This window comes from Arvicanthis niloticus, chromosome 2, assembly GCF_011762505.2.
Source record: "Arvicanthis niloticus isolate mArvNil1 chromosome 2, mArvNil1.pat.X, whole genome shotgun sequence".
Taxonomy (NCBI): Eukaryota; Metazoa; Chordata; class Mammalia; order Rodentia; family Muridae; genus Arvicanthis; species Arvicanthis niloticus.
Window position 1 is genome coordinate 5,871,277 of NC_047659.1, and position 22,559 is coordinate 5,893,835.

Below are 22,559 nucleotides of genomic sequence, written 5' to 3' on the forward strand. Positions count from 1 at the left end.
ACAGAGACACATACACATCATACAGGGTTAAATTGTGTTTTGTACAGAAGCCATTTGAAGACAATGGCGTTCTTTGGATTTTTAGTATTAGGAATTGACCCAAGGCGGCATAGATTCCAGGCAAGCACTGTACCATTGCTATAGCCAAGCCCCCATGGAATTTCTTTTCTGAAAACCTCATCTCCATGAAGCTGGGCTCTGTGAACCTCAGTTGTCCTATCTGTAAAATGGGACAATGTTATGTGCCTTGTAGAGGGTTGTATGGACTGGAGAAACTGTATGTAAACTTTGATGTCTATGCCTTTTACCAAGGCCAAAACTGTCTACAGAAGACTTCGAGCAGCTCCTGGATCGTGGGCAAGGGATACAATTAGCTTAGTGTCAGAAAAGAGAACTTCTGGCTGGGATGACCAAGGGAGGCTTCATGGAGGAGATGGCATTGGCATGGCCTTGTTGGTGCAGTAGGACTTTCAACAAGAATGCTGAGGCGGGCTTGGTAGTGCTTGCTATGTGCACTGTTGTCCATGGGTAGTCTCACAGAATCCTGCCAATATCCCCACCAAGACTGGACTGTTGTGATTACAGTGTAGCTCAATGAAGCTAAACTCCAGAGAGGCTCAGAGCCCCGTGTGAAGTGACAGAGCTAGTCAGGCTCAACTTAATCACTCCTGCCAAGTTCCCTTTGCCGTATTCAGAAGGCAGCACTTAAGAGATCTGTAGCCCGAGACTGATAACTGCTCAAAGTAGCCCTGGGCCTGGACACCTGTCATGGTGCTTCTCGGTTGGTCTGTTAGCTCCTTGTCAAGGCCCTCAGGTCCTCAGGTGTCCTGGGGACCTAGTAGGCACTTTACAAACAGGGTCACATGTAAACAAGTCCATCTTTATTTATATTTACATCAACAGACAGGGCAGGCTTCCGATACACTAATGGCTAGTTTCACAGCCTGTGGCCCGACTGTGGAGCCTGACTCCCAGTGGGCAGATGGATGTGGTCGGAGGTGGGGGACAGCCAGCACTGGGACAGAAGCAGAGGGGTACCAGACCTCTAGGGCAGGGGACAACCCTGACTGTGACAGCCAGAAAGAGAATCCCTAAAAATTCAGTCACCAGACCCAGAGAAGCAAGCAAGAGGGCTTCTCTGTGGATCCTGGCTCTTGCCTGTTTATGCCGTCCTGTCCACAGGGCTCTGTAGCTTTCTATGCTCTTGCAGCAGATGAGACCAGAGTTCATCTGTGGCTGCTTCAGTTCAGAAAGGCCAGAGCTCACTCACCTTGCTACAGTCAGAGGAGCACGGCTTTCTTTAGGTCATCTAGTTTCAAAAGAAACAGAGAGGCTCATGGGAAGGGCTACTTCCAAGAGGCCTGGGGACCAGGATTGGAGTCACGAGGCTGGCCTTCAGGTGAGACACACTGGAGCAGGCTGGCCAGTAGTCTCACTTGAGGCTGTGTTGGCTCTCACGATGACGTCGCAGGTCCACCTTGCGCTGGAAGCCCTTTGTGCACAGCTCACAGCTGAAGGGCTTGAAGCCTGTGTGCTTGCGGCTATGGGTGATGAGGTTGGAGCTTTGGCTGAAGGCTTTCCCACACACCTGGCACTTGTGGGGCTTCTCACCTGGGAAAGGGACAAACAGCAGGTGGGTGCGGGTGGCAACCACAGCCCTACACACGCTCATTCTCTACTCTGCTTCTTTTATGTCCAACCTTAAAAAATGGGAGAAATAGTCAAGTGTGGCGGCGCACGCCTTTAATCCCAGCCCTTGGGAGGCAGAGGCAGACGGATCCCTGGGTTTGAGGCCAGCCTGGTCTACAGAGTGAGATTCAGGACAGCCAGGGCTATACAGACTAACCCTGTCTCAAAAAAAAGAAAAGAAAAGAAAAGAAAAGAAAAGAAAAGAAAAGACAAGACCAAACCAAACAACAAAACAAAAAAGAAAGAAAGAGAGAAAGAAAGAAGAAAAGAAAGAAAAATGTGTACATCTGTAACCCCAGCACCCTGGAAGTAGAGGGAGAGAAATTGCAAGCTTGAGGTTGAGGTCAGCCTCAGCTACATATTAACTAGGGGGCTAGCCTCAGCTACATGAGAATTTGTCTCAATAAGCAAGCAAGCAAGCAAGCAAGCAAACAAGCAAAATGCTTCTCTGATGGTCAACACTTAGGATCACTCAGGAGACACACTGCTGAAAACGTCTGTGAGGGATTTTCTGGAGTGGGCTAACTGAAGGCTCACCCTAAAAATAGCCAGCACCATCCCATGGGCTGGGGCCCGGGACTGACTGCATAAAAGGGAGAGAACAGACTGCACACCAGCATTCCGCCCTCTCTTTCCTAAAGCAATGTGACCAGCTGCTTCGTGCTCCTACCACTGAGCCATCCTGCTGTGACTCCATCTCAAACTATGAGGCACAGTAACCCCTTTTCTTAAGCTGCCTTTCAGGCTTCTATGTTACAATAATGTGTCAGATAACTGCTACAGTCTTTCTCTGGATTTCTGGATTTCTCAGCTGGTCCAAGCTGGCACAGACCCTTTCTTGTTTCTCAATAGATCACCACAGCTGTGCAAGGACTATCCCAAAGAAGCACAGAGGTACAGCAGACAGTGAATGTCAAGGGGTGGATGAACTGGCACGCTGGCCTGCCCTCAAGAGGCTTGGCTTTCCTGCCAGTGATTCTTTACACCGAGTGATTGTTCAACCCTCTAGCCCCTCCTCAAGGGGCCTCTTGGCAAGTGATGGGCTGCCTAGAAGCCAGGCGGGCCTTTCCTAAGGCTCGGCATGGACACTCACCTGTGTGGATGTAGGTGTGTTTCTTCATGTCTGACTTCTGGTGGAAGCGCTTCCCACAGAACTGGCAGGGGTAGGGCCGAGTGTCCGAGTGGATGAGCAGGTGGGTGGACAGGGTGGATGAACGCTTGAAGGCTTTGCCACACATCCGGCACTCGAAGCTACGCTCCTGCCGGAGGAAACGAGGCCCTGGGGGGTCAGGTGCAGGTGGGGCCTCGAGGCCCGGGACAGCCAAGCTGGGCGCAGGACTGGACCCGGCTGGGACGCCCTGAGAAAGAGGACACTCCGTTGGGGTGGCCTCGGGAATAGGGGTCCAGAGGAGCAGGAAGAACCCCGCCCCTATTCCTGCTTTCTCAGTTTAGACTGAGTCTTGGGAGCTGACTTGCTTCCTATGAGATATCTCCTTGTGCCTTTCACAGTTTGCTTCTCAAAATAAGCCTCAGGGTGTGTTTGTTGACTGACTAATGAAACAACTAATTGAAGTCTTTCAGGGATTCACCAGTAACACAGAGTGAGCTCCTCTTAGCTGGTGACAGGCTCTTGTGCAACCCAGCTTGGCCTTGAACTTATGTGGGTAATGATAACCTTGAGCTTCTGATCCTCCTGACTCCACCTCTTGAGTGCTGCTTTAGGCACTGCCATTCCTGGTTCATCTGGTGTTAGGCCTTACACCAAGGGCTTCATGTATGCCAGGCAAGGCTTTACCAACTGAGAGCCAACTCCCACCAGCCCAGTAGTCGTATGCTTTGGGGAGCAATTTCTGGTGTAGTGGTTTCCTCGTCTGTGCACTGGGGCAGTTCTAGCTGTGACCTGACTGGGCTGTGGGAGGCTGGGAAGTAGAAGACAGAGCCAGCTCCCTGCCTTTTGCTGTGGAAGGAAAGCTCCTAGGTCAATCCCACCACTTTTGCCACCTCCCCAGGTGTTGGTAACCCACTTCCATCTGGCCTGTGTGACCTCGCTGGAAGCAGCCAGAGTATGTTCCTCTCTGGAAAGAAATGGGTCCCCACAGACAGAGATGGGGGTGAGATATGCATTTAAATTGAAGTCTAAAGCTCTAAGAATTGAGGATGCCTGTGGGGCCACCCAGAGCATAGAATGGTTTTTCTCAGACATACCACAGCTCCCACCCCTAAAATCCCAGTTTCTTCCAACTAGACGTGAAGCCATATCAACTAATCAGAGATCCAGTATGTTAGGTGACTCAGACCCGCTCCTCTCCCACCCAGTGAGGCTGTGCCCCTCAGCCTTTGTCAGTTGCTCACCTGAGAATGGACGTGAGTGTGCTGCTCCAAGCTCACAGCATGGCCGAAGGTTTTGCCACAGACGTCACAGGCAAAGGGCCGGGTTCCACTGTGAGAGCGGCGGACATGCACTTCTAGCCCATGAGGGGTGGAGAACACCTGGAGCAGAGCAAAGAGTCAGGTCCCCAGAAGGAGGCAAGCCTGTGGTCATTCTGGCCATGGACCTAGCTCCAGAGCCGGATGGAGCAGGAGAAGGACATCTCATTGATAGTCCTGGTGTTCTGCTGTGTATCCCAGGGAGTCTCTTACCTCTCTGTAGCAGTTTCCTGTCTATAAAATGGGGGCTGCGGGAGGGAGCCAGAAGGCCCCTCCATATACACCTGGAGGCCAAATAATCCACTGGGTCAGATCTTAGGTCTAGGGGACTAGAGGGGTAGCTCTGTTGACAGAGTGCTCTTGTATTGCATATGGGGCCCTAGCACTGCATAAAAGCAGGCAAAGCCAGCTGCAGTGGTACACACTTGCAATCCTAACACTTAGGAGCAAAGGGAGAAGGATTAAGAGTTTAAGGTCATCCTTGGCTACAAAGAGAGCTCAGGTCCAGCCTGACTCACACGAGGTCTTGTCTCAAACAAACAAGCAAACAAATAAGAACCACATAGATGCTGTTCCTGACATCTTGTTGTCCCTGGGGCAGGTGTTTTGACCTCTCTCTATCCCCAAGAACTTATACATGTCAAACAAAGGCAAGACAGTCAGGGCTTGATCTGAATCCAACATGGCCTCAAGATTCCCAGCATAGGGACCACCCAGCCATAAATAATAGCAGGACCCGGTGTCCTGGAGCAAAAGGGTGCTGAGCAGGGCCCACATGCCACCTGTGCCCATCACTCACCTTGTTGCACTTGACACAGTGGTAAGTGTCCATGCCTGGAGAGTAGCGGAGGCTGAAGTCCAAGGGGGATTCGGTGCTGGGCACGAGGGGGCTGCCGTACAGCCTCACAGAGCGCTCCAGGAACGCTGACTGCATGGTGGAGGGGGTCTGTTGGTAGCTGTGGCTATAGGAGGCCAGCGTATCCCAAGAGAAGCTGGGCTTATAGAAAGGGGGTGACTCAGAGAGCGGTGATTCTCCATCCGGGGGTTGGGATGTCACGAGAGGCCCCTCTGTACAAAGACACATACGGTGACTTATTGTAAGGATTTTCCTTTAACTCTCTATGTGTATGTGTGTACCTGTGTGTGTACCACGTGTGTACAGGTGAGCCACAGGCAACTGTAAGCTGCCCTGTGGTGCTCGGGTCTTGGAAGATCAGTGAGTGTTCCTAATGGCCACCAGTGAATTAATATTCTCTCTCTCTCTCTCTCTCTCTCTCTCTCTCTCTCTCTCTCTCTCCTTCCCTCCCTCCCTTCCTTCCTTCCCTCCTTCCTTTCTTTCTTTCTTTCTTTCTTTCTTTCTAAAAAGGGTCCTCTATATAGCTTTGGCTGTCCTAGAACTGTCTATGTAGACCAGGCTGGCCTTCAACTGACAGACATCTGCCTGCCTCTGCATCCCAAGTGCTGGGATTAGAGGCATGAACCAACATGCCTAGTTCAGGTGATTAATTTTGAAGTAAGGTGGCCTGGTGCTCTATCTCCCCTGGTGACCTCTAGTGTGCAGCCCCACTGTGTATCATTGGTGTGAGTCTTCACTGCAGTTTCAGCTCCCTTCCCTTGGGGGACCATCAGGCCACTGCCCTATGGACCCCCAGCTGCTTCACACACACACAGACACACACACAGAGACACACACACACAGACACACAGACACACAGACACACAGACACACACACACACACACACACACAGAGAGAGAGATGTGCACACACATCCTCATCTAGAACAAACACCTGTCCAGAAGTGTCCAGCAGAAGTTGAGAGTCCAGATGGCATCCAGTGACTGATGTCCCCAACTTCATAACCCTAAGAAGTACTGCCACAGAGCCAGCCACTTTCCTCTCTGGCACCTGTAGGGGACAGTGGAGACCCTGGCTGGGTACCTGGGGCTGAGGCCATCTTGGGAAGGCTCTGGTTCAGCAACATCTCCCGCTCCTGTCTGACTGTGTTCCAGTCCAAGGTCTGGCTCGGCAGTGGTGTGCTGAGGATAGGGCTGACACTCTGGGCATGCTCTTTTGTCACTGTGAGGAGACAAGACCCAGGAGTCAGTTCTGGAATGGCTGCAGAGAGCAAGGAGAACCATATCTCCAGGGAGAGGGGACCCAGGGACACCAGCCTTCTGCCGCTCACACCTCTGCCTGGGAGCACCCTGACTTCAGACCTCAATTGAAGCCATAGTCACTTCCTGGCTCTGAGTCGGATATTCCCAGAACTCCAAAGGCTAGAGGAGATGAGTATCTATTTCATTCATTTGTCTATTCACTCATTCATTCAGTGATAGCTAAGAGATGCAGAAGAGATGCCACAGCATCATCAAGACAATGCCAAGTGGGCATGAGGTGGGCCATTGCCTAGGCTCAGACTCACCAGGAATTATGACAGGAGGCCAAACCAGGTCATCGCCCTGTGCTCGGGGCTGGTGGTAGGTGTGTGCCTTCTTACTCTTCACTAGAAAGGACCGTGGCATTTTTCAGAGTGTTCTCCACACCTGCAGGGGGCGGGACATAGGAATAGCTAAGAGCAACAAGCAACCTTTGGATCAAAGGCATGCTATCCCACGCTGACTTGTATAATGTTCCCCAAACGTTCACATTCACCTGGCACCGTGAATATCACATTAAGTTCAGATGTGCCTTGATCCCCAAATGACCAGTGTCCCTCCCTACAAGAAGAGGGAAAGCCGGGTGCAGGGGGAGCTGCTTGTGTGTCAGAAACAGGGATTAGAGTCATGACTCCTTAAGACTCAGGATGCTAAGGGCTGCTTCTTGGTACCAAGAGCTCAGAGAGATCCATGAACTGATCTTCTTGAAACTTCCAGAAGGAACCAAACTTACTGACACTTTAACTTTGACCATCTGCCCCTCCCCCCCCAATGGTGAATTAGTCACAGGCAGAGTATACTCATGCTCAAGAAACTTGAGTCAGTCTGGACTGCACTGGGAAAGAGAAGGGAGGGAAGACCTGGGGCCCCTGAAGCAGGCACATGTGGACCCCAGTTAGTCATACTTGAGGGGCTGGGGTGCAGCCCTGTTGGTGGAGTGCTGCATAAAACCAGTTATGATGGTGTATTCTTACAACTCAACTCTTAGGAAGTGGAGGCAGGGGAAGCCAGAGTTCAAAGTCATCCTCAGCTATATACAAGTTCAGGGCAAGCCTAGGTTATAGGCAACCCTGCCTCAAACAACAAATTTAAAAAGTTGTCCTTGAGTCCCAGTTCGACACACTTAAGAGACTACACACAATCTGAGCTTAGAGTTTTAGATGAATCACTCATGGGGAAGCCAGGAGTGGTAGTGCATGCCTTTAGTCCCAGCACTCTGGAGGCAGAGGCAGTTAGATCTCCCTGAGTTCAAGGCCAGTCTGGTCTATAGAACACGTTTCAGGGCAGCCAGGACAAGCATAGTGAGACCTTGTTCCAACAAAGCAAATGAAACAAACAACAATACCCTCCCCTGCCCCCATCAAGCTCATCAGGGGAGACCCTGAGCTCATTGTTCAATTGGGGCAGACTCTTCACTTCCCCGGGTTAGTTTCCCTTCCTTTAAGGTGTGCTATCCAGCCTGGAACGCTGGTGAGCATCCCAGGTTCTCACTGCCCATCTGTAGCAGGGGGTGTGGGAGTGGGGCTGTGCTTAAAGGGACTCGAGGCTAGTGGGGCAAGTAGAGACTTCACTGAAAGACTGGATTGCCCTGCAGGGGGAGCTGCTGCAGTCAGAGACTAAGTCTGCAGTCCGCTCTCCAGAAGTGGGGACTTCTGTCTGTTAATCATGGAAAGAGGCCTGAGGAGAGCCATGCGCTTCCTCTGGAGCTTCAGTGTCCTTGTGGATAGAGATAGAGATGTGAATGCCCATCAACTCCAGTGGTGGGCATCATCATTTAACTTCTTAGTCAGGAACCGGGAGAGAACTGGAGGCCCAAATGAGTCAAAGGATCTGCCCACTTCATAAGGTGGGAAGTATGCCGACCTCCCTAAATGTCCTCTAGGACAGCATATGGATTGCTGTCTCACTAATGGCTCCTATCCCTGTTCTAATCCGCAGTGCTCCCATGGAGACAGACAGCCCCCCCACCCCTGCCACTAGAATTCTTTATCCTCCTCATACTCCAGACTGTTCAGGCCAAAGCTCAGAAAGTCTGGGAGGAGTCCAAGTCCCACCCAGGACCAGCCACTCACTGAAGGTTGCATCTTTGCCTAGCAAAGGCGGGAAAAGGGATTTGGCTGTCTCTGAACACCAGCGAAGGCTAGGCGATAAGACCTCAGCTCAGACCATGGTGGGAGGCAAGATTAGGAAAGACAGCTTAGAGTTAAGCTTTGTGGCAAGGGCTCTTGAGTCACCTCTGCCCCAGGGGGTGAACCAAAACCAGGCAGGAGAGGCCTTAAGTCTGCTTGCCCCATGGCCCAGAGCCTTGTTGGGGAGTATCAGTGCTTGGGGCTAATTGCAGGGTAGCCAGGTCCAGCACTTCTTGCTGTGAAGCCTACATTTAGATCAGCTAAGAAGGGGGACCTGGTTCTATGTCAGTCATTGCCGGGGATAATAAAGGACCTTGAGCATGTAAGGTGCACAGCAGACACCTAGGCTGAGCCATCACATGCCATCTTCACCCACTGAGGAAGAGCTGAAGGGACCAGGAGGGAGGCTAGGCGCAACCCAGCAGGTACACTCTAAGGATGAGCCAGAGAGCTGGCATAAGTTCAAGGCCCTCTGTTCTCTGAACTCTAAAATGAAGGATGGGACTTAGGCTCTTGAGTCTCTTCCACTGACAGATTCTTAGTTCTCTAAACAAAGGATTCGGAAGGGCCTCTGCTCATCCTGGTACACATAGCAGCCATGACCTTATCTTCCTGAGCCAACCTCCTCTCCCACCCCCTCCCTTCCTGGGCTTCTCCCTCCCGCACCCCCCTTCCCCGAATCTCCCCAACCCTTCACTTGAGGGACTCTAAATCCTGAGCAGGGGGAGGGAGAGTGGATGTGTCCATCCAGGCCCAGGACCCCTATACTCACAGCAGAGGAACAACAGTTATTCAGTGTGGTTTGTAGGCCACAGGCTATGCCAGGCCTTTCATGTCAGGTCCTCACTGAGAGAGTCACTACATAGTACGTCACAGAGGAAACCAAGCCATGGTGGCTGCCCTACTCCATGTATTGTGTTTCAAGGAGCAGGGAAGTAGGAAGTGTCCTCGGGTTGCGGGTGTGGATCTCAGAGCCAGGCTACTGTCCTACTGACTCACTCTGTAGCCACTGGTATAGACTATTAAAAGAAGCTGGGAGATAGGAGAAAAGGTCTTCTTTCTTTGATCCCCAAAGACCCCACACAGGGTCCTAACCAGCTTCACATGGAAAGCAGATAAGAACAGATTTTCTTTTTCTTTTCTTTCTTTCTTTCTTTTTTTTTTTTTTTTTCGAGACAGGGTTTCTCTGTATAGCCTTGGCTATCCTGGAACTCACTCTGTAGACCAGGCTAGCCTCGAACTCAGAAATCTCGAACTAAGAAATCCGCCTGCCTCTGCCTCCCAAGTGCTGGGATTAAAGGCGTGCGCCACCACCGCACAGATTTTCTTAAAGGCAGTTTTGCCCATGGTCCAGTTAAAGGTGATGCTAGGTCAGCTGACCTGAGCCCAGAACAGCACAGGACCAGGACCTCCTTCTTACATTCATAAGCACTTACTGAACACTTTATGCTTACATGGGAAGTAAGAGGTCCTGGGTTTCTTGCTTCCTCCCACTGGGTTGCCTTAGAGCTCTGTCCTTTCCTTCCAGGGCATTCTTTTCCATAACCTGGCAGGACGGCCAGCACTTGGTCCGACCCCTAAGCCTACAGTAGTAGCCAAGTGAACCCAGAGAATTTTCTTTTGGCCCTTGTTAGCTGAGCAAAGGAAAAAAAAAAAAAAAGGAAAGAAAGAAAGAGAAAGAAAGAGGAACCAAACACCTATAATGTAGTTAATTAACAACCACTCGGTTTTGATTCACATGGACCATTCTGAGAAAGAGCTCAGGGCAGAGATTGTGAAAGACACTCGGATTTCTTCATAAAACAGAGACAGTGATGGTATCTGGCCTCCGGAAAGAGGCCCCTTGTCAGCATCCTCCATAAACCTTCTATCCCCACACATAAGGAGTCAATGGTCTCCGGGTCAGAACCGCAGCTGGGGCTGCCTGGAGGGCTGTAGCATCCTACACTCCGAGGTTTTGAGCATAGTTGGTTCATCAGGATTTCCAGACTTCAGGCTCCTGGTGCAGCCCACGAAAGATGAGTCTGATTCTGTGACCGCGTGCACCGCTAACCTGGGTTTGGTTTTCCTATCTCTCAGAGGAGACGGTTGGGCTAAGAGATTTCTAAACTTCCTCTTTATTCTAAAATCCCATGTACAATCTGTTGACCTTCAGCTAGGGACTGACCTACCTTGCCTGAGACACTGGCCAGTTAGGTTCCCTTTTCAGGAGGGTTGGGCAAGACTGGGCTGATTCTCAGGGTCAGCTACAGGGGACCCTTTGGACTTCCTTATGTGTAAGGACAGAAGGGAAGGAGGTAACAAACAAGCTGCAGAGCCATGTCACAGAGTCACATCCAGGTGCCTGGGACACCTTAGGGAATCTAAAATCAGTAACTGGCATGTGCAAGGCCCAGGGTTCAATCCCCAGCACCACCAAATAAATACATAAATAAAGTCAGTGATGACCTTCAGACATACACCAAAGCACAGACTTCAGAGACCCTGACCATCTACATTCACAGCAACACAATCCTTGAGAGCTGAGAGGTAGAGGTGTCCATCTAGGCAGGATGGATAAGCAAGGTACAGCCAGGCCAGAGCACGCAGTGTGAGTCAGACATCCAACTGGAGGAAGTTCCAGCATGTGAGGCCTGGTGAACCCATGAACATGGGGAGCAAGATGAGCTAGCCACAGAAGGACAAAACATCTAGTTGCACAGAATAGGCAAGCTTGCAGAGACTGGAGGAGATTTGAGGTTAGCAGGGGCTGGGGCTAGGGGGAACAGTTATTGATTAATAGGTATGGGGTATCAGTTTCACAAAAGGACAGCCTTGGGGATCAGTGGTGGCCCTGGTTGCACAAGATGAATCTACTCGGTAGCTAATGAACTGCTCATCAGATGAGCTTGGCATAGGGGCAAGCATCTCTAGTCCTGGATACTTGGGAGGAAGTCAGGGGGCTTGCTTGACCCCATGAGTTCTAGGCCAGCCTGGTCAAACATGGGAGAAAGTGGGTCAGTGAGCTATCTCAATGGGTGAAATACTTGCCATGCATGCCCAATGAGTTGTGTTCAGTCCCCAGAACCCACGAGGCAGAAAGAATATGGACTCCGTAAGCTGGGTGGTGGTGGCGCACGCCTTTAATCCCAGCACTTGGGAGGCAGAGGCAGGTGGATTTCTGAGTTCGAGGCCAGCCTGGTCTACAGAGTGAGTTCCAGGACAGCCAGGGCTACACAGAGAAACCCTGTCTCGAAAGACCAACCAACCAAACAAACAACCCCCCCCCAATAAAACGAAAATGGACTCCATAAAGTTGTTCTCTGACCTCCACATGTGTGCCACGCCATGTGAGCCCTGCATCTCTCTTACACGCAAACCAACCAAACAACAACAGCAATAGTAAGACTTTTTGTAGTTCTTTTAAGACAGTCTCTCTACAAGACACTGGCTGTTCGGGAGCTCTCTATGTAGACCAGGCTGGTCTCAAACTCACAGAGATCCATCTGCCTCTGCCTCCCAAGTGCTGGAATTAAAGGCGTGCACCTCCATGCCTAGTTGATGATAGTAATCTTAAATTAAAAACAGAGAGATTAAAAAAAATAATGAACTAAAAGAAGAAAGGGGCTGGGGGTGTAGCTCAGGACACAGTGCCAGGAGAGGTGAGGCAGAAGGATCAGAGATTAAGGGTCTTTTAAAAAAAATATATAGTGAAAAAGAAGAGGAAGAAGGAGTTGTGGATTGGAGTGTTTGTCTGTGGTAGACTCTGATCCAATGCCCATGCCCAAGAACACCACACAACTCAAAAGCAAAAAATGATCAACTTTATGGACATATTTTACCATGATGGAAACAAAACTGAGCAAGCAAAACGTTGTGCATGTCTAGACCAAGAGCAGAGCCCCCACCACCCCCCAAGGCCAGGATTACCACCAGAAAAGAGTCAACGCAACACCTTCAGACATAGGCGTCATCTGCTCTCTCTGCCTAGGAGCAGGTTTTGTGTCCCAGTGAAGGGAGACCTTGAGCTATCTGTTCCCCAGAACCTCTAGTGGGACCCACACCCACCTTGTTTTGAAGTGTCGGGAATGGTGAGTACCACTGGGGTGATTCCATCAGACCTAAATCATCCAGAACTGCCTGATTCCCCTAAAGAACTTTCTACATCAAAACGTTACCCCTCTCCTGACGGAGGACTTTGCAGGACTTGGCAGAGCACAGGTGGCTAGATAGGCATAGCTCTGCCAGTACCCAGGCTGCTGGACTCCACAGCCAGAGGTGACTTTCCTTTCCCCATGGTAGTCTCATAAAAATGCTGGCTTTCTCAGAATCCAGTCATGGACCACAGCATCTGTGGGAATTTCTGCAATGAACCCTGTTTTCTAAGAAACCCAAGACTCAAACTCACCTTTTCCTCTGGGTGAAAAGAGCTACAGATGCTCAAAGAGCCAAGAATCCCTGGCAGTGCCTCCCCGCCACCATCCTGTGCTTCCCAGAGGCTGGTCCACCTCACCTTGTCATTTCCCTTCAGTAAATTCCCGAAGAGAGGGTGTTTGACTCCCGGGTGCTTCTAGGAACTTTTGAAAAGGTCATCAGAGCTACAAATTCCTGCTGAGTTCCTGGCACAGGGCAGCTCTAGCTCAGAGAAACACCAATTTGGACTCCTCTGGTGCCCCTAGAAAAATGCTGTGTGTGTGTGTGTGTGTGTGTGTGTGTGTGAGAGAGAGAGGGGGGGGAGAGGAGGGAGAAAGAAAGAGAAAGAGAGAGACAGAGAGACAGAGAGACAAAGACAGAGAGACAGAGATTGGCTTTGTGTATCTGGGTGAAGCCTAGCCACCTACAATAAAGTTTCTCAAAATCCACCGGAGAAAAGCAGGATTCCCGCGCTATATTGGGGCATCACAGACTGGCCCTGTACTCCTTCCTCCTTCTCTCCGATGGTGATGGGCACTGCATCCAGAAGAGAGACTATCTCAGTATTCTTCCTTTCACCGTAAAGGGAAGCAGACACCCTCCCTACCTTGGGCAACCAGAACAGGAACTTTTCAGCGGCGCCCAGAGTGGAGCCCAGCCAGCACCAGTCTGGTGGCACTCACCGTCTGGGAGCTGTCCCTCTTCTGAGTTCTGCCGAGAGTTCTGAGAGCCGAGAACCTCCACGCGGTCCCTGGGGACTGTTCTCGGCTCTGTCAACTTTATGAGTCTCTGCACAGACACTTCTCCTTTTTGTTTCTGTGTTTTTTTCCCCTCTTCTGTTCCCCTCCCTGATTTTCAATCTGATTATTTGTGTCAAAATCTGGCGGCTGCAGCGTCAGCCAATGACCAGGGCCCGCGAGTGCAGCCACATTTGCTTATCAAAACTTCGCAGAAGCTTCTAACCCACTGGAAATTTCTCCAGAAACTTTGAGTAGCGTTTGGGCGAAAATAAGTAGCTTCTTTATTAAAATTTAAAAGTCAAGCATTTACTTACAGTCCCGGACTCTGGGGGTTATGGGAAGGAGCTGGCTGGTCCTGGCTTTACGTTTTCTTTCCCTTCCTTCTCTCTCTCCCTCTTTCCCTTTTCTCTTCTTTCCCCACCCTTCCTCCCCTCTTTCCCCTTTCCTTTCTCTCCTCTTTCTCTCTTCTCTTTTTCTCCCTTTCCCCCTTTGTTTCTCCTATCCTGGCTCCCAGCATCACTCGTGCTGGGACGTCAGAGGAGCCCCTGTGCTTTAATGCTCTTGGATCCTGGGTTAGTACAGATCACACTTAACTGACAAGATTCTGTCTCCCACTGAGCTCACTCTAAAAAAAAAAAAAAAAAAAAAAAAAAATGGAGCTTCCCCAAGACAACCATAGACCGGCAGAACCACAGACAGTCAGAGTAGAAGAACAGAAAAACAGTAAGGTAGTGAATTTGGGGGCCTTGGATTCTGTGCCTGGCAAAGTCCAAGTACAGATTGAATACCCAAGTACCAGGGCCAGCGTGTGCTGCCACCTAGTGGCAGCAAAAGAGACAAAGAGGTCAATGGGTAGGCCCTGGGGTACCCAGGCCAGCGTGGGGCATTTCACCCCATTTGAACAAAGCCCCACTCCCTGGTCCCACTTTCTTTTTCCTGCCCTGCCCCTTGGCCTCCTCCCGTTTGGGGATGACTGATTTATTCCAGGAAGTTTTGCATACAGAGAGAACTCCACCAAACAGCACTGTTAGCTGATTTGCATGCTCTTGCAGCCAGGACTGGAGAGATTACATTTCCCTCATAAAGAAAACAAACATGGGGACAGGAAGCCCCGATTGAAACTGCAAGTCCAAGGTTCGAAGTGTAGAGAAAAGAGATGTTTCATTTGAGGTGTTTCTGCTGAAGGGGCCAACCCCGTGGCAGCACCCAGAGGCCACAACAGCTCCCCAGGGGAACACAGAACAGTAGGGACACAAGTCTCAACTGGTGGCCACAGATAGGAGACAGCAACATCCAGCCCCTCGCTCTCTCTGTATAAAAAAGATTTATTTAGGATAAAAGATGTTTTATTTAGGAAAATATCTTGAATATTCTTTGGCTGGTGCAGCCAAGCACTCAGTGGGAACTGAATCACTATGCAGAAAACTTCATAGACCATACGTAGAACATTTCTAAACCCTTCCCTGACAGGGACCAGCCCTCATTTCTTGTCACATACATTTGCACTTGCCTGCCTTTCCTGCTGAACCATGTGTCATTCAAATCCTCTTCTGCTGACATCTTTAATGGTTTTCCACCCCCTTTCCCTCGTCATAACCTTACCAAAGCTTTTGCTTTCTGAATGCACAATTGCTTGGCTAATCTCTAGCTTCAAGCTGCTGTGTAACACAGTCAGTTCAACAGCAGCTCTGAAGCTGTGGCCACACTATAGGAGGGGTGGGGCTTGTTGCCACTGAAGGAACCCAGACCCAGGTCTCTTTTAGGCTAAGACACCTCTCTGGGACAGCAGTGGCCAGGGCACCAGCCCCTTCATACCAGGACCCCCACCTGGCATGACAGGCCCACACTGCCCTGGACCAAGACACCTTAACTGGTTTCTGGAGCCAACACTGCTTCTGTAAGTGGTCAGTCCTGGAGGCCACGCCTTCATTTTGTTCTTAAGGTCTGAATGCCTCCAGAGATATGGTCATTCATTCACTTACTCAACAGCTACTTCACGAACCCATTCTTAAATGAGGTACTTCTTTTCCTTCTCTTTCTTCTCTTCCTTCTCCTCTTCCTCCCTTTTCTGTGCTTGGTCAAGGTCTGTTAACAGGTACCCCTGTTGTACCCTCTCACATGCTTTAGGGGTAAACATTCTAAGGCTGTGACCATACAGGGCAAATGACAGAAGACTAAAGGAATGCTTCTTTCCCACCAGTTCCTTTTAAATATTTCATTTTTATTTATGTATACGAATGTGGCTGCGTTTGAGTGTTTGCACGCGCACTCAGCACCCACAGAGGACAGAAGAGAGTGTCAGACCCTTAGAGCTGGAGTTAAAGGCAGCTGTGAGCTGCCTGACACAAATGGTTAGTTCTGGGAGCCAGACTGATGTCCTCTGAAAAAGCAGCAAGTATCCTTAACCACTGAGCTTTCCAGCACCTCACAGCCCCATTTATAGTAGCACCAAGCCATGCATGAGGAAACCAGAGACCTCCTGGTCCAGTCTCCTCCTAAAAGATCACCTCCCCTGTCATCATTGAAGGTCTTATGGTCCAACATGAATCTTGGGAAGGCATATTTAGACCATAACGGGTTTTAGACAAGGAGCCACGTCAACTCGTTCCTGGCCGTTGAGGTGAGGCAGAGCAACCTGAAAGAAACTCATGGTTTGGAGTGGCAAGCACTGTGATGGAAAGGTGGGAAAATGCAATGTGAGCATGGAACTTCAGAACATGGACCCAGATGTGTGGGGAAACAATGACTTCTGTTTATTGCTTTATTTTATGAGTATGGGGTTTTGCCTGCACACCTGCCTGTGCACTGTGAACGTTCAGGACTGGCTGGAGCCAGGAGGGGGCATCAGATCCCCCTGGACCTGGAGTTATCTGGTTGTGACCAGGTAAGTGCTAGGATCAAACCTGCATCTTCTTGAAGAGCAGCCAGTGTTCTTAGCCACTGAGTTATCTCTCCAGGCCCAGGAAGTGGCCTCTAAATGGATGCCTGGGCTGAGAGGAGTGACTGAGGAGAGAAACTGCACAAAGAGCTGGAGGCCAGGACCTCAGGGAACTGGCCACAGCCAAGTTCAAGTGAGAGATTGAAGAAAGAGGAGACCAGTGAGGAAGGAGGACACAAAAGCCAGGAAGGGGGCCTGGTAAAGCCGCCCCTGGTTTCCCTTTACTCGTGAGCCCCAAACGTACACGTCAGAGCTGAGCTTTCAGTGTTTTCCACAATGTCAGCATTTTGTCAGATAACAACTCACTTTCAGGTGACAGTTGCAGAAACTCAATACAAGCTATTAAAATTTTTGTTTTGGATTTATTGATTTCATGTGTTTGAGTGTTTTGCCTGAAGATATAGGATATGTTATTTCTCTGTCGGCAAAGTGAGCCAGTTCAAGCCAGATTAGATGCAGGTTTATTGGGAAGCTGCTCTCTAGTGAGTTCACTAGCCCCAAGGATTGAGGCAGCAGAGGGTTGGGGGGGGGGGGAGAGAAAGGGTGTGCAGGTAGAGAGAGAAGGAGAGAGGAAGAGGCTGAAATGTCTGGATAATATAGGAAAGAACCTCTGAGGGAAGGGTAGCCCAGCCCCTGGGCTGGAAAGTTCAAGTTCGGGGCAGAGTGCTGCATAGGGACTGAGGCATGCTGGGAGAACCTGGAGGCCAGGTCTGCTTTGATATATAACATATGCACCTCAGTCTCTTGTCCAGGGGTCTGAAACCAAACAGTATATATGTTCACTCAGTGCAAGCCTGGTACCTGTGGACATGAGAAGGCAGCACTGGGTCTCCTGAAACTAGAGCTACAGGTGGTTTTGAGCTACCATGTATGTGCTGAGACTTGAACTTGGGTCTTCTGACCCAAGCAACAACAAGAGTAACAGGTGTCCTTGGCTGCTGGGCAGGGTCTCCAGTCCTAATGTTCACAACTCTAGCATAACAGCCATGTCACGCCAGCTATCATGTTCCACTCCGGATCTGGCTGGACGCGGGCGCTGCTATGGCGATACTGTCAGGATTCTCATCAGCCTTTGCCCTCTAGCTGGGCTGGTTACTCTTCTCATTGTTGTGGCAAAGCATGTGAAGAGGGCGACTGAAGGAAAGAGGGTTTGTGGTGGGGAAGGAGGGGTGGCGGCTGCACGAAGCAGCCTCTCACTGGAAGTAGAGAGAGAGAGGTGAATGCCTTTTCCCTGGTCTCAGTGGCTTTCTAGGAAAGCCAAGGATGCAGCCTCCATGACCCCACAACTCTTGCATGTTTGCACATCTGCAAAGTTAGCATCGTGTGAATGACACAGGATCTTTTGGCCATAGTCTCTGGTCAGGTGCCCTCCTTTCAAATAAATTTGCATTTTTACAAGTTGGAGCTTTTGATAGGTGGAGTCTTGCCTATTATCCCAGAAAAGAGACAAAGAAGGCTTCTCTTTAGTAAATTGTTTTATTGATTGATTGATTGATTGATTGATTGATGATGATGATGATGGGGGTGCATCAACACAGATGTACACATGTGGTGCTATTGAGATGGCTTAGTGGAAAAAGGCACATACCACACAAGCCTAGTGACCAGAGTTTAATACCCAGGATCTACATAGAAAAAAGGCTCTGTCTGTCTGTGCATCTAACTATCTGTCTATCTATCTATCTATCTATCTATCTATCTATCTATCTATCATCTACCTATCTATGTGTATCTGTGTATCTACTGTCTGTCTGTGCATCTATCTGTCTATTGTGTGGGTGAGCACCTGCCATGGCACCTGTGTGGAGCTCAGAGAACAACTTGTGGGTGCTGGTTCTCTGCTTCCATCATGTAGGTCCAGGAGACTGAACCTAAGCTGTCAAGTTTGGTGACAGACACTTAAACCACCGAGCTATCTCCCTGGAGCCAAGTCTTCTCTGTAGTGGTGCTGATCCTTTTAACAGCTGTTTTCCTTGTCTCTGCCTTGCTTGCATCTTTAAGCTTGTTTCTGCTCCTTTCCTGTCAGAATGGCCCAGTAGGCTCTGCACATTCCATTCTCAGGTGTCTGTGACTTCAAGCTCCAAATTCTTCCATATCCTTTATCAGACCAGTTCAGACTTAAGAATCACATGATCAGTTAATCATAGTCATGCCCCCACTTCTGGTACCAGTTACTTTGATTCACAGTTTAAGAAGGGGCACTGTGTGGAAAGGTTGTAGGGATGGCTCATGGGTAAAGTGCTTGTTGCACAAGCAGAAAGATCTGAGCTCAGATTCCCAGGACCCATGTAAGAAGCCAGGTACGGCGCCATGCACCTGTGACTGAGTACTTGCTGGGCATTCACAGGAAGATCCCAGGGGCACATTGACCAGTCAGATTAGCCAATCGGTGTGCTTCGGGCCCAATGAGAGATCCTGTCTCAGAACTAGAGAGTTGCTGAGGAAGACACTCAACAGGATTCTCTGGCCTTCACACTTGCACACACAGAAAGAGAATAGATCTGCTGGCCCTTGCTCTCTCTCTGTGACGCTTCTAGAAAGATGACTGAACCTGGGGTTTATCTTTCTCTATGTATTTTGGTGCTAGGAAAACACCCATTTGCATGCGTTGCTTGAAGTGCAAGATCAGTGGGTAGTCGGTAGAAAAGAGGAGAAGACCTGGACTCGACGGGGTGGGCTGTGGCCCCTTCCAAGCCTAGGCTTCTCTCCAGGATCAGCCCAACCCACAGTGAAGAGAGCTGTGGACTCTTTAATACTGGATAAGTAATATACCATGTGGCCACATGGTGGCACTCTCTCCTCCATTTTGTTAAACAACAAAAAAAATCTGAAAACAAAAATAATTTAAAGGCACAGTTTGAATCACAAGAATAATAAAAGATCAAATAGAAATACAGATTTAAAATTCACCTCTTTATTGATATTTTTAATGTTAATGTCTTTTTAACTTCCATCTTCTCCTTTTCTCTCACCCCGTCTCTATTTGCCTGTCTCCTTTTTTTGCCTCACTCTTCTCTCTCATTCCTCCTCCTCTCTATCCCTTTTGCCCATTATATATGGGCCTGGGTAGCCATGTGGCTAGAAGAATCTTCTCAAGGTGAAGAAACAGCTTTTCAAAGTCCTTGCACAATTCCCCAGGAGGCAACATTCTGAGAAAGAACATAGGGTGAACCCCTGGTCTACTGGACATGGTGGGCAGGAAGAGCAGTATAGTAGGGAACAGAGTTCAAATCCTTCCTCTAAAACCTCCAACAATCTGTTTCTGGGTTTAGGAAGACTGCTGAGAACCCTGTCTGGCCCTTCCTCACAATGGCTTCTTACGTTGGAATCCAGAAAGTCTGCGAATTTTCCTCAAGAATACTGAAGCCATCCCCCACACAGCTGAAGGCTTGTCCTGATGCTCAGCGTGCAAAGCCAGGTATGATGTTTATCAAGGGAGAGAGAGCATGGGCTCCCTGGGTAGGCATCACAGAGCATGCAGGACTTTTACCCATAATCCCCTCTGTTTATGTCTTAGACTCCCTCATGTCAAGGGATGTTATTTCTGATTTTGTTTTGTTTTGTTTTGTTTTGTTTTGTTCTGAAACAGAGTTTCTCTGTGTAGCCCTAGCTGTCCTGGAACTCACTCTGTAGACTTGAACTCAAAGATCTCTGCCTCTCAAGTGCTGGGATTAAAGACATGTGTCACCACCACTGGGCATCACCTGACTTTTTATAATCAAGCAATCTGCCCGGACATGAGAAGGCCAGAACTCTGGACTCTCCTCCTTTGCCTGGGAAGTAGCCAGCTAGCATGTGTGTGTCATAACCAGTCAGAGCCGATAAAGCTTCCTGCTACAGGAGGCCAGTGAGAGCTGATGGGCAGGATGAGATTGAGGAGCCGGTCTGGGGAAGCTATTTCAGAGAAGGGCCAGACAGGCTGCCAACCTTGAAGGGAAACTGAGGCCTAGGGAGAGACCTGCTAGGTTACCTACTATGATGGTTAATGTTGTCAACGTAACAGAATCTAGAATTAGCCAGAAGATCTCTGGGCATGTCTGTAAGGGAGCATCTAGCCTGGGTTAACTGAGGTGGAAAGACCCACCCTGAATATGAGGGGGTGCCATTCTACAGGTTGAGGTCCTGAACTGAGTAAAAATGAGAAATATACTGGGGACCAGTGTTCTTCCTAACTGTAGGTACGGTGTGACCAGCTGCCTCAAGCCATCTTCCCTGCCTTGATGGACGGTACCCTCAGACTTGGAGTGGAAATCAACCTTTCTGTCTCAAGTAGACTTTGCCAGGTGTTCGAGACAGCACAGAGAGAAGCAATTCACGTGGCTCCTCAGAAAGCTGGGGCAGAGAAGTGCCCCACCCACCTCCACCCCTTCTCACCTCCTTTCTGAAGGCCTTTGTTTTATTGTTTTATCTTGATGTCTCAAGCTACAAAATGTAAATTCCCAGCAGGGCAGGTAGCCTCCAGCTGCAGTGTGTGGACTATATCTGCAGCTCTCAGCTGACTACACACGTGTGCTCTGACCTTTTTCTCTTTAATCTCACATTCAAGAGTAGCCTTGGCAGTTGGGGGTGGGGGTGGAGAGAAGGGGAGGAGGAAGGGCAGACAGCGTCAGCCTGGGGCCAACCAGGCAGGTTGTGTGAATTTACATGGTAGGTTGATCATTAATGAAACACTTGGCATTTGGTTACTGCTCTATAAACTTCCAGTGACTTCCACCTTTGTATTGTCCCAAGAGACTACGAGAAATTCCACCCTGAGGTTGTGAGAAGAAAGGAGAAAGTCCTGGACAGTGGCCAAGTGGTGTGAAAGGGTGCTGGGACTCTTTTCTTTGGTCCTAGGGAACATTTTGGGATGACTGAGAATATGGTCAATAGAATTTTATAATGGGGGTCCAAGCACCAGTCCATGGGCATGCTGACACCATGGCCAAGTCCACACTAGCCTAAGCAGGAGAGTGCCTCACTCACTAGTGTACAGACCCACACACTGTTAAGATGCCATCTCAATGGACCACACACTGGAGTGCGTGGCACATGAATGAATATCATCTGTGCTTGCCCAGCAAGCGGTGTACATATATGTGTTCATTACTGTAAGTGGGTTCCCTCATGTCTACCTAGTGGGGAGAAGGAAGGAGTTTTCATTGCAGGTAGAAGATGCAAAGCTTCAAAGTAAGGAATAAGACTTGAGGAGAGTGAGTGCCCCTTACAGGGGACTGCCCCATGTTCTCCTAGGCCCCACTTCCATGCAGATCAGAACAAGAAAGGGCTGGAAGACAGGGGGTGGGGGGGGTGGGGGGTAGGGGGGGGTGGAGTCAACAAGGAAGCCAGGATTTGTACCCAATCTGCATCTCTTTTTGCAACCAGGGGCTGCCATTAGAGAACTTTCTCTCCAAATGGATTTGGTCAGAGTTCCTCAGAGGCGTGAGCATGGTTCTCCACCTGACTATATCTTCCTCTTCAGATACCTTCTCAAATCTTATTGTATACACACTTCAAACAGAAAGCAAACAAGCCACATCTCATGAACATTCTGGATCCATATACATTAGATCATAGTGTTTGCCAAATCTGTCTTTTCTCTGTAGATCCACATAGAAGTTTATATAACATGTTTAGTTTTGATAGGATAGTTTGAAACTACAGACACCAGGACAGTTCACCCACATTTGAGTCTATTTCTCCTGAAAATAAGAGTAGTTATCACGTAAGTATACAAGAGATGGACATTTCCTAAAGCTGTCCAATAGCCAGTTATCATGGTCACCATCAGTTTCCAAAAGTTTATTTCTCTCTCTCTCTCTCTCTCTCTCTCTCTCTCTCTCTCTCTCTCTCCCTCTCTCTCTTTTCCCTCTCTCTCTCTCCTTCCTTCCTCCCTCCCCCTCTCTTTCTGTCTTTTCCCCTCAAAGGTTTTTTGTTTTCTCTGTCTCTGTCTCTGTCTCTGTCTCTGTCTCTGTCTCTGTCTCTGTCTGTCTCTCTCTCTCTCTCTCTCTCTCTCTCTCTCTCTCTCTCTCTCTCTCTCTCTCTCTCTCTCTCTCTCTCTCTGTGTGTGTGTGTGTGTGTGTGTGTGTACATGGGAAGTGCCCATT

General features: G+C 49.4%; 1 protein-coding gene across 5 annotated transcripts; it reads right to left on the minus strand.

The window, feature by feature from the left end:
* Window positions 1–859: 859 nt before the first annotated feature.
* Gfi1b (growth factor independent 1B transcriptional repressor) lies at window positions 860–13,633 on the minus strand. 5 transcript variants are annotated; one of them, XM_034496017.2, is made up of 7 exons: window positions 13,479–13,633; window positions 6,541–6,661; window positions 6,057–6,194; window positions 4,916–5,184; window positions 4,042–4,179; window positions 2,783–2,948; window positions 860–1,611 (listed from the first exon to the last, which is right to left on the minus strand). In XM_034496017.2, exons 2-7 carry the CDS (start codon window positions 6,638–6,640, stop codon window positions 1,433–1,435), a joined length of 990 nt encoding a protein of 329 aa, XP_034351908.1. In that variant the 5' UTR covers window positions 6,641–6,661; window positions 13,479–13,633; the 3' UTR covers window positions 860–1,432. The 5 variants fall into 5 exon arrangements, with proteins under 5 accessions (XP_034351908.1, XP_034351907.1, XP_076784468.1 ...); XM_034496016.2 differs by having other exon boundaries at window positions 2,783–3,047; XM_076928353.1 differs by having other exon boundaries at window positions 2,783–3,047; window positions 13,403–13,632.
* Between the last annotated feature and the right edge of the window lie 8,926 nt (window positions 13,634–22,559).

Bases quoted from the DNA above. Each gene is read 5' to 3' on its own strand.
- Gfi1b (XM_034496016.2), bottom strand. From the start codon at position 6,640: ATGCCACGGTCCTTTCTAGTGAAGAGTAAGAAGGCACACACCTACCAC. The intron at 6,195-6,540 runs GTGAGTCTGAGC...GTCTCCTCACAG, and splicing joins GCCTCCTGTCATAATTCCTG to TGACAAAAGAGCATGCCCAG. The intron at 3,048-4,041 runs GTGAGCAACTGA...CCTCTTTCTCAG, and splicing joins ACACTCACGTCCATTCTCAG to GGCGTCCCAGCCGGGTCCAG.